General features: G+C 48.7%; 1 protein-coding gene across 1 annotated transcript; it reads left to right on the top strand.

The window, feature by feature from the left end:
• Positions 1-4940: 4940 nt before the first annotated feature.
• Positions 4941-5936, top strand: LOC132112079 (uncharacterized; the record flags this gene model as incomplete). Its single annotated transcript, XM_059519670.1, has 1 exon — positions 4941-5936. A coding segment is annotated over one exon (996 nt), but the record flags the coding sequence as incomplete, so codon positions are not given.
• Between the last annotated feature and the right edge of the window lie 8243 nt (positions 5937-14179).

Below are 14179 nucleotides of genomic sequence, written 5' to 3'. Positions count from 1 at the left end.
GACCACCGAGTCCTATGAATAACCCGTAGGAGGGCCACCAGTATAATTACTTCACATTTCTAATTTAGGTGAGGGAATATTTGTTATCAAACTGGGTGAAGGGGTTGTGGGATAGGAGTGGATGAGGGGGGAGGACACAGTATTAGATTTGATTGAGAGGACATAACTGGATCGGTGGAGTGCATTATAAAGGTGTGGCAGGAGGATGTTTTCCTGTGAGGTCAGGGTTTGTGTCAATTTGTGTACAGTACCCAGGTAACTCTGTTTGCTCATCCAGAGTGTTAATGTAAGTAGTCATAAATAAATCATGCTGGTTTCTTGATAGGAACCAAAAACACATTCTGTATTTTATCTGCTAAAACATTCAAATTTTCATTCAATTTTAATGTGACATAACAATCTTGATCTACTCATCTAAAGAGAGAAATGGAAGAAAACTCACATCCATATGTCACTGACATCGCTGGCGGAAAACTGTTTGTGAGCAGAGGAGTTGAGCTGTGGCAGTAAACCAGCACAAACACGTTGACTTTAGTTGTTTACAGTGGCCCCTGGAACAAGGCTGCGCTCCCAGTGCATTCTGGGTTGGTGTGTAAACACGGTTGTGTTTGTGTGACTGTGTGTTTGGCTGTGCAAGTTTATCATAAAGCACGGCAGCTCTCCAGGTGCATATTAGTGATAAAGGAAGGTGAGGGGCTTTGTTTTTCTTTAACGAGCCGCCACACTCTATCGCCCACACCAGAGGTGATGGGTGGACTTCCTGAGACACATACACACAAACGCAACCCAGAGAGGCCAGGATTGTGTGTACTGCAATGAAGAGGAGTCTTCTGCTGCAGTTTTCAACTGTAGGCCCAGAATCATGTATGCAAACACAGTACACAGTCTCTTTGTACATATTTAAAGGGACAGTTTTTCCAGAAATTCAAATTCTGTCATCATTTACTCATACTCGTGTCATTCCAAATCTGTAGACCTTAATTTTTTTTTTATTGCACAAGTATATAATTTTAAGAATGTTTCATTGCTTTGTACCTCAGTGACTTTTTCGCATAAAAACAGGTGAAACATTCTCTAAAATATCCTCGTTTTTGTTCCTTAAAAGAAAATTGAAACATGACTGGAACACAATGGGAAATTTCTTGAGGATCCCAACCTCAATCTTCATCTAGAGCATTGCATTTTTTGGACTGTCCAATTAAATATTCATGCCTCGACCATGTAATTGTATACATGTTAGGTGATGTGTGTGTGTGTGTGTGTGTGTGTGTGTGTGTGTATATATATAGGTGCATTATACGAGCAATGAAACATCACGTCTCAGATTCAATCATGCAGGATTGTTCACTCCATGCTATTGTGATGCAACAGTCTCAATGACATTTCCTCTGAGAACAGGAGAGAGAGAAAGAGACAAGTGTGGCTCTTCACATTAATAGTCTTTTAAGCCACTAAATGATTTCTTTTATCTGCGGCACTTAGAGACTGGGGAGTCTCCTTTATTAAAATGAGCAACGCTTTGAAAAATAATAATAAATAATAAATACTCAACAAATACACTCCCACACAATCCCTCATGCGTTTCTCTCTCTTCCCCTTTGTCTAGCCTCAGTCATCTCTCTGTTTTCAAGCTTTGTGTTGCCCTGCCCTCCAGGTGTTTGATTTATTTATATATATATTTCAGTGTAATACTAAAAGAGCTGCCTGTTGAGGGTGTGGGAGGTCCCAATGCTCGAGAGCAATAGCACATCCAAGCCCTTTTGTCAAAGTGTTTAGAGCAGGTCGGTGTAGAAACAGGACCCTGATATGGGGTGAGATTGTGTGTGTGTGTGTGTGTATGAGAGAGAGAGAGACAGAGATGGGGTTCCCCCAGGGCGTTGGGGGCCCTCATTAAGAATTCTGTCCAATGCAGTCTAGTCCTGGTGAAGCAGTATGAAGACGTGGCTATATTCTGGATTGAATCAGCCCACTAGCTCTCTTTAAGAAGTCAATTACCACTTCCATACAGGAGGGAGTTTTATGAGAGAGAGAGAGAGAGAGAGAGAGAGAGAGATTGTATGTGTGTTCCTCTTCAGGAACTCGAGCTGCGTCGAAGCGCTTTGGGGAACGCGTTCAGCGTACGCGACTCTGAATATCGTGTGTAATCAGTCCAATGGAAGGGCGTGACTTCACCGACGTGGTGACGTAAGCGACCAGGAAGCTATAAAAGCACGTGCCACGCAGCTGGCGTCAGCTTCGCGTCTTTCAGCAAGCGCTCTGTGTGTGAATGTCATTTGTCCGTCCTGTGAGTCTTATTTACTGTTGTCTGTCCAGTTAAAAGAGCTCCTAGACATGCCAAAAAGCAAGGCGAAAGTTAAGCACTCAGATGGCGATTCCAAATCGCGTTATAGGCTGTGTGTTCCTCCCTGCCTGAGATATATAACGGGTGGGGATACACACAACCTGTGCGTGGTTTGCCTGGGTTCGAAGCACGCTGAGTCGGCTCTCGAGGGGGCCGACTGCCCGCACTGTGAGCGAATGTCGGTGCGGCTGCTTCGTTCCCGGAGGGCCCTCTTCGAGGAGGGGGCCTTCGCCAGCGTTCCCCGCGGTGCTGGTCCCGCTTCTGCCGAGGCAGAACGGCGGCTGCACTCGTGGGGTTCGCAAGTCGATCTGGTAGAGGGAATGGAGACGGGCCAGTCCCTATCTCCTTCCACTTCTGCCAGATCCGGCACCCAATCCCTAGAGTCGGAAGCACGCACAACGGTTCCTTCCACTCAGGGTGAGGGATCGACGCTCCGCCTCTCTTCCTCCGAGGAGGTCGATGTGGAGTCGCTCAATAGGGATTCGCCACCCCACTCGCTACAGTATGAGGAGCTCTTAGAGGTGGTTACTCGCGCGGTGGCCAAATTAAGTATCGATTGGCCCGCCGAAAAGTCTACCGAACCGCAGAGAAGCAAGCTGGATGAACGCTTCCTGCGCGTGAGTCAGCCACCTCCCAGCCGGGGCCTTCCATTCTTTCCCGACCTGCATGATGAGATCGCCAGGTCGTGGAAACGTCCATTCTCGGCCCGCCTCTACATCCCCTCGTCTGATTACTACGGAAATGTAGTGGGGATGGGAGAGCACGGTTATAGAGCGATGCCCCGGGTGGAACAGACGCTTGCGAGCTATCTGTCCCCTGGCGCGGCATCGTCTCTGAAGGCCCCGGCATTGCCCTCAAAGCCACTAAGAACAACTTCGGCTTTGGTGGGCAAAGGGTATGCGGCTGCAGGTCAGGCTGGTGCGTGTCTGCACACCATGGCGGTGTTACAGGCGTACCAGGCCGACCTGCTTAAGGAGCTAGACGAGGGAGAGGAGATCAAGTCCCATGATATTTCTGAGTTAAGAAGGACCGCTGATCTCTCCCTCCGCGCTACCAAGGAGACCGCCCGAGCGATTGGGCGGTCCATGGCAGCTATGGTGGCCGCGGAGAGGCACTTATGGTTGACCCTGTCAGATATGAAAGAACGGGACAGGGTCTGCCTCATGGACGCCCCGATCCAGCCGACTGGCCTGTTCGGCGACGCAGTTAATTCTGTCGTCGACAGGTTCCAGGAGGCCCGCAAACAGGCGGCGGCGTTCCATAAGTTCCTTCCTCGTCGCTCCCTCGGGGCATCTGGGAAGGAGATGCCCCAGCCGCACCCTAGCTCCTCACACCGCGAGGCCCAGAAACAGAGCGTCGCCTCTCGTGCTCCTCCGCGTCGGGAACGAGAGTCTCAGCGACGCTCTAGGCCGAAGTCTTCTAAGCCCAAATTAGATTTAAGGGCGGTTATCGAAGCTAAGAAGTCCTCGGCCAAGAAACCCTGACGCCAATGGCCCGGGGTTTCAGAGGGCAGCCTCCGCTGGGGTAGAACGGTACACACCGCAGTCCACGGTGCCCGTCCCACCTCAGTGCCCTCTAGGGGTCGTTCTGCCAACCCTGCCAGTGCTCCAGGGCGCAGTGGCCCCGGGCGAGCATCGTTCTCAGTATCCTCCGCCCGTGCGCGTAGCGGGGCTGGGACGCTCGCCGCCCCTGCGGGGGTCTCTTACACCAGAGGTCAGTCCCGAGAGACTGATTCCCTTAGTAGATTATTTAGCAGCGTGGAAACTACTGCCAAATGTATTTCGTTGGGTCCTGCATATAGTAGAAAAAGGCTACCACATTCAGTTCGGCTCCGTGCCGCCTATATTCAACGGGGTCGTTCACACGATAGTGGGCCCCAGGCAGGGTCTGGTTATGGAACAGGAAGTGAAAACCCTATTAGAGAAGGGGGCCATCGAGGTGGTCCCTCCTCAGGACAGGGAGTCCGGATTTTACAGCCGGTATTTCATAGTTCCAAAGAAGGATGGGGGGCTGCGTCCGATTATAGACTTGAGGGTCTTAAATCGTTCAGTTATGAGACTGAAGTTCAGAATGCTCACAATCAAGCATGTTGTAGCTCAGATCAGGTCCAAGGACTGGTTTGTCACGATAGATCTCAAAGACGCATATTTTCATATCTCCATCCTTCCTCAACACAGGAAGTTTCTGAGGTTTGCTTTCGGGGGGGGGGGAAGCCTACCAATATCGAGTACTTCCCTTTGGCCTCGCACTCTCACCCCGCACGTTCACAAAGTGTGTAGATGCGGCTCTGGCCCCCCTGCGCATGCAGGGCATCCGCATTCTCAATTATATCGACGATTGGTTGATTTTAGCTCAGTCAGAGCAGATTGCGGTTCGACATCGAGATGTCGCTCTCGCACATATGGGGGAGCTGGGTTTGAGACTGAACGCCAAGAAGAGTGTACTTTCTCTGGTTCAGAGAACCACCTATCTAGGCGTAGTATGGGATTCGACCGCGATGCAGGCAAGATTGTCCCCTGCTCGTATCGAGTCGATCCTCATCTCAGTCAAGATAGTCAGAGAAGGCCAGTCACTCACTGTCAAACAATTTCAGAGATTGTTGGGTCTGATGGCAGCTGTGTCCAACGTGATACCTCTTGGCCTGCTGTACATGAGACCCCTACAGTGGTGGCTCAAGACCAAGGGGTTTTCCCCGAGGGGCAATCCACTTCGCAATATCAAGGTCACGCGGCGCTGCCTCCGTGCCTTAGACATGTGGAAGAAACCTTGGTTCTTGAATCAGGGCCCGGTGCTGGGAGCTCCTTGTCGCCGTGTGACACTAGCGACGGACGCGTCCCTCACCGGCTGGGGTGCGGTCATGAGTGGCCACCCTGCCCGTGGTCTGTGGAGCGATCGCCATCTAACGTGGCATTTCAATTGTCTAGAAATGCTAGCAGTTTATCGTGCACTGAAGCACTTCCTCCCAGACCTGAGAGGTCACCATGTGTTGGTGCGCACCGACAACACATCAGTGGTCTCTTACATCAACCACCAGGGCGGTCTGCGTTTACGCCCTTTGTACAAGCTGGCGCACCAGATCCTGGTGTGGTCCCAGAACAAACTCCTCTCATTAAGAGCAGTATATATTCCTGGGAAGTTAAATATGGGAGCAGACATACTGTCGAGGCAGGGGCCGAGGCCCGGGGAATGGAGACTTCACCCACGGGTGGTAGATCAGATATGGAGAGTGTTTGGCAGGGCTCAAGTAGACCTTTTTGCGACTCAGGAGACGTCACAATGTCCCCTCTGGTTCTCTCTAGTTCATCCAGCTCCTCTGGGGCTGGACGCTATGGTACAGACCTGGCCGAGGCTTCGTCTGTACGCTTTCCCCCCTATCGCTCTGCTTCCGGGAGTTCTGGCGAGAGTACGCCGGGACGGGGTCCGTCTGTTATTAGTAGCCCCGTTCTGGCCGGGCCGAGTATGGTTCTCAGATCTAGTCTCGCTCCTCGACGGCTCTCCGTGGGAGATACCGATCAGGACAGACCTACTCTCACAGGCGCAGGGCACGATAATTCACCCTCGCCCGGAGTTGTGGAAGCTGTGGGTGTGGCCCCTGAGGGGGCACAACTGGTAGCAGCTGGTCTCTCAACTGAGGTTGTGGAGAACCTACTCCAATCCAGAGCTCCCTCTATGAGGAAACTTTACGCCCTGAAGTGGAAGCTTTTCACTTCATGGTGCAGAGACCGCCAGCTAGACCCAGCAAACTGCCCAGTTGGTACAGTTCTGGAGTTTCTACAGGCTAGGCTCTCTGCAGGGTTGACCCACTCTACTCTGAAGGTCTACGTGGCGGCCATTGCGGCCTACCACACCCTTCTCGACGGTCAGTCTCTGGGAAGACCCCCTAGTTACACGTTTCCTCCGCGGTGCACTGAGGCTGAGACCTCCAGTACGGTCCCGTATTCCCCCGTGGGACTTGGTTGTGGTGTTAGAGGCTATGTGCAAACCCCCCTTTGAACCTATTCAAGATATCTCAGACAGACATCTCACACTTAAAACCTCTTTTCTGTTGGCTATTACCTCTCTGCGGAGAGTAGGAGATCTTCAGGCCCTCTCGGTGGCCCCTTCTTGTCTTGAGTTTGCACCAGGCATGACTAAAGCGTTCATATACCCTCGAGCGGGATATATTCCCAAGGTTCCCTCTGTTACACCACGACCTGTAGTGCTGCAGGCCTTCTGTCCTCCTCCCTTTCGGGAGCCCGACCAGGCGAAGCTAAACTGTATGTGTCCGGTTCGAGCACTGGACGCATACGTCCACAGAGCTGCCCTGTGGAGAAAAACTGACCAATTGCTTGTGTGCTACGGTCCCCCCAAGAGGGGTTCTCCTGCTTCTAAGCAGACTATTAGTCGTTGGATAGTCGAGGCTATCAACGTCACCTATGAGTCCTCTGGTCGTCCCCCGCTGTCGGGAGCCAAGGCTCACTCTACTCGGGGTATGGCGGCCTCTAAGGCCTTCTTAGCAGGTGTATCCATGCTGGACATCTGCAACGCTGCGGGGTGGTCCACGCCCTCTACATTTGTTAGGTTCTATGGCCTAGATATGCCAGTCACTCCAGGCGCTTCTGTCCTCCTGTCCTGAGCTGTGCTCTTCGGATACACACCAGGCAGGGGTTTGGTAGTCTGGCGGCGTTAGGACTCGTTCCCCAAAGCGCTTCGACGCAGCTCGAGTTCCTGAAGAGGAACGTCTCTAGGTTACGTATGTAACTCTAGTTCCTCGAGGGAACGAGACGCTGCGACTCGGAGCCATACCCCCGGCACCCCTGCCGGCGTTTGCTGGTACTCGAAGCTGACGCCAGCTGCGTGGCACGTGCTTTTATAGCTTCCTGGTCGCTTACGTCACCACGTCGGTGACGTCACGCCCTTCCATTGGACTGATTACACACGATATTCAGAGTCGCGTACGCTGAATGCGTTCCCCAAAGCGCTTCGACGCAGCGTCTCGTTCCCTCGAGGAACTAGGGTTACATACGTAACCTAGAGAAGTTTCTTGCACTTTCCCCTAGTGATTTTGATTGGAATTAGCATTAATAGTGATGGTGTTGACCATAATATAATATAAAATGAACCAAATGATGGTCTTCCAGACTTGATTGCTATCTATTCACAAAATTAACTTCTGTCTGATTAAGAGATTAGTTCAGATAAAAAATGTAATTGTCATCATTTACTCAACCTCATGTCAGTCTAAACCTGTTTTTGACATTCTTCTGAAGTTTTGTGTGTGAAATAGAGCAAAATTTTAGTTGGCATGAGGTTGAATAAAGGAATATTTCACTTCTGTTATAATTTAAAGTATTACTTGTATTGAAACCGATATTGCCATTAGTTCATGACTCTTAATAAGACATACTGTGATAATGGTGATGCTCAGCTGAATCAGCAGTGACTCTTGAGGCAGGAGTCATTTACACTGGTTTTGTGAGATAAGCAGAGAGTAACTGGCTAATTGTGATATCTTATATGTGATATTATACTGTGATATGTTTTATGCTTTATATTTTATATAATTTTCTGTTCTTTAAAACAATACAAGCTGCACATTAGGTGGTTGATAGATTGTTAACAGTTTCCATACTGCACAACCACATTTTTGGAGTTTGGAGGATTTAAAAATATATTTTATATTAAAAATAATTTTAAGGCATCTTGTGGCCCTCTTGGAAGTTTCTTGAGGCCACCTGCTTAAGACTCACTACTCTGAAATAGCTTGTATATGCAAAAAGCCTAATGGTTCTATAAGCCGCCACATTTCATTCTTCGTGAATTTGCCTCATAGAGCCTATTTTTTGAACCCCAAACACAACTGCAGTAGGCTTTAAACGTAAAACGTAGGCTTTAAACGTTTAAACGTAAAGCATATTTAGTGGCGTTAACCTTCCTCATAATTAGCTAGTAATGCCTGGTCAGTGTATACACACCTGTCCCTACTTTCCCTCTGTCTGTGTGAATCCCTGTGACCTACCCCTAATGGAGAAGGATGCCCTGCGGACCATTGTGCAAAGGCCAGCAAATGTGGCTGCCTCTCCTCCAAAGGCCAGATCCACGTGTTTAACGGAGAGGGAGATCTTCTTTAAAGCCCTATAGCTTTGAGGAACAGCTGCGGGCAGAGGCACAGGCTCTGTATGGGCTAAGGGGGGCTGGTGTCTTGAGCTGAGAGAGGACTGAGAGGACCAGACAGGACTGGAAAGTTAGTCACATGCTTTTTAATGACAGGAAGAGTCATTGGTTTTTCTTGTGTTGTGTGATTGAATACGATCTTTGACGTGAGGATTACGTAACAGGAATTTGGATGAAGAACTTGCAAATGACTTTGAATTAGAGGGTTTGTTTATCTAAACATGAACATTCATTCATCATTTATTCACCCTCATGTTATTCCAAACCTGTATGACATTCTTCCTTTTTTATAACATACAAAGATAAGTTTATCAGATTGTCAGCATCACTCTTTTTTGTGGGAACATGAACAATGATTTATATTGTCAAGCTCCAGAAAGAATAAAGTGCAGTAGTCTGTGTGCTATTCCAACTATTCTGAAACTTTTATGTGATAAACAGGCAACTACCTAGCTATAGATCTCAGACCTTATTTATGTTTGTGTCTTCACATTTCAGAACAGTCAAATGTATTGTGAATGGTCAGGAGATGAGCAAGAACATCTACGTCTCCCTTCCCTCCTTCAGGGAACGAGGGTTACTTACGTAACCTAGACAATCCCTTTCAGTTGGTCATGTTCGACGTTACGTCAGAAAGAGACTTACGAATAGGGTCCCTAAATAACGCCACATGGCTGTCTCCAGTGACCCGTGTAAGTGATAACAACCTGTTGTGAGGCCAGCATGAGTGAGGGGCTATACCAGACACAGACTGGCCTGAAGGGGTGAGTACCCGGGAGGACACGGGCTCTACACAGAGATTACAAAATCTCACAAATGTGTTAGGTGTCGCCCAGCCCGCAGCTCTACAGATGTCTGTTAGCGGGGCACCATGTACCAGCTCCCAGGAGGATGCTACTCCCCTAGTTGAGTGAGCTCTCACCTCTAGGGGCTATCGCAGGTCTTGAGCCTGATAAGCCAGGACAATAGCATCCACTATTCAGTGGTATAACCTCTGCTTGTAGACAGCCTTTCCCTTCTGCTGGCCTCCGTAACAAACAGAGCTGGTCTGAGGTCCTGAAGCACTAGTTCTGTCTACATAGGTGCAGAGAGCACATACTGCACAGAGCAGCACCAGGAACCTGATGACCAGATTATGCTTCCAAAGAGACTTGGGAACAGGGTCATGGTGAGCCAAAATGGCGGCCACATAGACCTTCACGGTGGAAGGAGACAGCCTACATTCAAACACTTCCTAAATAAAGGAAAGCACTGACCCTATCGGGCATCTCCAGGGGTCTTCATGACGTGAAGAACACCAATTGATGAAGAGGTTCCACTTTAAAGCATAGGCTTGTCTGGTAGACAAGGCCCTAGCTGAAGTGATTGTAGCTACCACGTGAGGTGGCAAGGTACCTAATCCTTCTGTGACCCACCCAGAACCCACACATCTAGGTTCCAAAGATTGGGACATGGGTGCCAGAGGTTGCCTCTCTCTGAGAAAGAAGGTCCTTCCTCAAAGGAATTGGCCAGGGGGGGCTGTCGCCAGGAGTACAAGTTCAGGGAACTTGGTCCGGCCGGGCCAATAAGGAGCAACCAGGAGGACCTGTTCTTCATCCTCCCTGATCTTGCACACTGTCTGTGCAAGAAGGCTCTCTGGTGGAAACACATACTTGCGCAGGCCCAGGGGCCAGCTTTGTGTCAGAGCGTCCATGCAAAGGGAGCCCTCTATCAGTGAGTAAAACAACTGGCAGTGGAATTTCTCTGGAGAGACAAACAGGTCTATCTGAGCGTCTCCGAAGCATTCCCAAATCAGCTGAACTGACTGGGGGAGTCTCCATTCTCCGGGGCGAGACTGCTGATGTGTAAGCTCGTTGGCTGAATGATTCAGCCTGCCCACGGTGTAAATGGAACGAAGTGACCTCAGATGCTTCTGGCTCCACAAGAGGAGATGGTGAACGAGTTGCGGCATGCGACGGGAGCGTAGACCGCCCTGACGGTTGATGTACGCTACAGTCGCAGTGTTGTCCAACTCGAGGCAACTGACATGCCACTGAAGTCGGGGTCCTGTCCAGAAGACAAAGTCTATTTCCATACCGAGAAAAGAGATCCTCAGCACAGGGGGAGTTTGCTCTTTTCCCAGTTGACCCAAAGACCCAGACGGCTGTGCTCAAGAGTGAGCTAGATTCAGCCAGCCATCGAGGTAGTTGAGAATACAAACACCACGTTCCCTGAGAGGAGTCAGAGCTCAGGAGACAGGGCCAACCCGAATAGGAGAACTTTGTACTGATATGCCTGCCCCTCAAAAGCAAACCGAAGACATGAAAGTGCATGTCCTTCAGGTAGATCGCTGCAAACCAATCCAACGGACGAATGCATTTGAAAACATTAACATCTTAAACGGAAGTCTGTGAAGAGCTCGGTTCAAGGCACGCAAGTCCAGGATTGGCCATAACCCACCTGTTTTCTTGGGAACTATGAAGTAGGGGCTGTAGAAGCCAGACTTCATGTCGGCTGGAGGGACCGGCTCTATCGTGCCCTTTGCCACCAGGGTCGCCACCTCTGCGCGTATGACAGGAGCATCCATGCCCACCATCTTCGCACAAACCCCTCGAAAACTGGGGGGACGCCAGGCGAAGTGAATCACATAGCCGAGCCTGATCATTCAGATGAGCCAGTGGGACGGGCTGGGGAGCTCTAGCCAGGCCCCCTGAAACAGATTCAGCGGGGTCAAAGGAACTACAGGCATACCCAAAGAGGGGCAGCAAGGTGGATCAGACAGCCCCAGCATGGGAAGCATAGTGTCCTTTAGCAGGGGGCGTAGTGCGAGCCCTTGTCTGATTCCAAGATATGGCAAAGAGGGAGTGAGAAGGCAATGCATTCTCGAGCCGGCTCTGCGTAGAAACTTGCAAGTGAAGAGGGGGATGAGAGCGACAAGGAAGGACATCGCCAACTGTTGTCCTCAGCCTCTTGGGACCCGGAGGTAGAGGAAACAGCTCTCTTAATGAAAGTTTGGGTACCACCGGCTGTTGGGCCAGTGATAGAAAAAAAAGATAACGAGAACAAATGATTCTTCCCCAGCCCTCCTCCGGGAGAAGGAATGGTCCTGCTACCATCTCCGGAAGACCTGACACCCCCAATTCTGGGTCGCCATTATTAGGAACACCGCTTGGCCTGACGCTTGGCAGGTTTGGGGGCAGAGATGGGCTGCGCTGGCCTTCTGTGGCCATCTCCTCTCTGCGGCCGGGTTGGATGCTGTCGTCCCAGAGGGAGGCTACGCAGCCGAATCCTACTCTCCCAATGACTCAAGCCCACCTTGTGATACGGCAATCGACATCCGGTCCTCGTCCTGAGAGCAGAATGAGATGCTGGGATCCTGCTGAGAGGGTTCAGTAAACTCATCTGGAAACTCAACCGGCTGTGGTGTCTGTGAGGGGGGTGTGGCACGAGTAGGCTGGCTTGTCGGGGAAGCCCACAAGGTAACCCTCAGATCACCCTGGCCACCAGCCAAAGTAGCCCTCTTACGAGAAAAGGAACTAGATTGGGGTGTGACAGAAGGGACTCTATACCTCTTAAGGTAATCGAGTCTCGATCTTAATGTCGAGATGGTCATGTCACCGCAGTGTAAACATGAGTCATCCACAAAGGCAATCTCAGCGTGCTGAAAGCCCAGACACGTGACATAGCGATCGTGGCCATCTCGAGGATCTATATATTGATCGCACCCAGAAACACACGGGCAGAATGACATCTTTAAAAAGTCACAAACTCAACCCATATGCCCAACCCATAAAACATCAACCCAAAAGCTATTTCAGTGGTGCTGAAGTGCTCAGGGGAACGCGGAAACTCGAGAGAAGAAGGCTGGAAGCTTTTCAACGAACCGCTAAAGCGCGCCGTCACATCAACACCAGCTGACTTGCTTTGAAGGCACTCCGGTGAAACCCAGCAGATGTGCTTACTCCGGTGAAACCCAGCTAGATGTGCTCAGCTCTGAAGCGAAAGCTTGAATGTAAGTTTCTCATGATGCTCCTTTCATACCCACACAGCGGGACGGAGCTCGCGATGCAAATCCCGCAGACCAAGGTACACTGTGTACCATTGGCTCATTTTGTTACCACTTGAAGGTGATTGGGCTCTCAGGCGAGACCCCATTCATCAGTTTGTTTCTGACGTAACATCGAACGTGACCGATTGAAAGGGAACTGGTTATCTTTGACCTCATTGACATTAAACCTGCCAAGACACATCTTGAGGCACCGTTTTAATGCATAAACACCTTAAAGGGGTTGTACAATGGTGTTTCATGTATTCAAAGTTGTTCACAGTGTTAAAGAGATGGATTCTCATGCTAAACATGGCCAAAGTTGTAAAAAATTATTTAGAAGAATGACTGAGAATTTCTGTGCCGAAAATCTTACTTCTGTTTTTTTTCGATTGTGGATCTAATGACGTAGACGAGAACGGAAGTCCTTATATGAGCATTTCTCTCAGAAAAGCTCGCCCACGCACAAACATTGACAAGAGAAGAGCGAGACCGCGCACATCAACGCGCTTCAAAATCGTCAGCAGTGCTGCATAGGATTTGTTCAAGAATGCCTCCAAATAAGTGCATTTTTGGATGTGAGGTAAAGTTTACCGTGTTCAGCTTCCCCAAGATCCCAGCGTTACATTAACAGTGGATGCAGTTTGTTTTTCCGGGGGAGCAACGGAGTGGATCAAGTGTGTTTGTGTGTTCTGGTCATTTGAGTGACGAATGTTTTATAAACAAGGCCCAAGTCGACACTGGATTTGCACATCGTTTGCTATTAAAACATCCGTCCCTGTGATAAAAGACCCCATTCATGTAAGTACAATTGCATCAGATTTCTGTATTTTGTTGGAAATCAGCACATAAGTGAATATATATACACGAAACATTAGTATTATAGCTCCGCTCACGGCACACCTCCAGAAACTCTGCTTTTTCCGGAAAGAATCGGAAAGCTGTATATTTCTTTTATAAATATGATAAAACTAAAGACTTTTTTGATATATGAAGGATGCAGCACTTCTCAATGGGTACTCAAGATTAACATGAGATTAGGTGAAACTGTGTATGTTATGTATCCTTTAATAAAATTTGTTTTTCAACTTTTTTGGTCTGTTCTTCACACAAAGCTGTTGACTAAGAAACAAAGTGCACAAGCCATATGGACAATGATGTTTTGTGCTCCAAATTAAATGCAAATGACCTTTATTGTTTGGCACAAAACATGCAAGGGGTCAAATTACTAGACAATTTTTTATGAAATATTGCAAAATAGAGTTTTATTATCTTTAGAATTACAAATTGTTTTAGTTCACCCACTATTGGTAGATATGAAAGAAAGTTTAATTTCTCTGACTCTATAGCATTAACAGAATCACTATATAGAGAAGTTATTTTAGCAATTATACAATCAAATACAAATTTTCTTTGGTGCCAGTAGTGGTGCAGAAATTACTAATTATTTTTAAACCCAGATGATTTTTAATATTTTAGCTTTATATTCTATTCATATTGTCACAAAATAATAACATTGTGTGGCAATGAAAAACTCGGTCAACATGTTAACTGATGAGACAAGACATTTGAAATGTCTTGGACAATAAACACTGGCCTACAGTGTGGTGCTGAGCAGCTCTGGCATGAAGAGCATGAGTGGTACAGGATGAGAGTTATGT

Source organism: Carassius carassius, chromosome 31 (genome assembly GCF_963082965.1).
Source record: "Carassius carassius chromosome 31, fCarCar2.1, whole genome shotgun sequence".
Taxonomy (NCBI): Eukaryota; Metazoa; Chordata; class Actinopteri; order Cypriniformes; family Cyprinidae; genus Carassius; species Carassius carassius.
The sequence above is the reverse complement of the archived record's forward strand: the minus strand, read 5'-3'. Positions and strand labels throughout refer to the sequence as shown.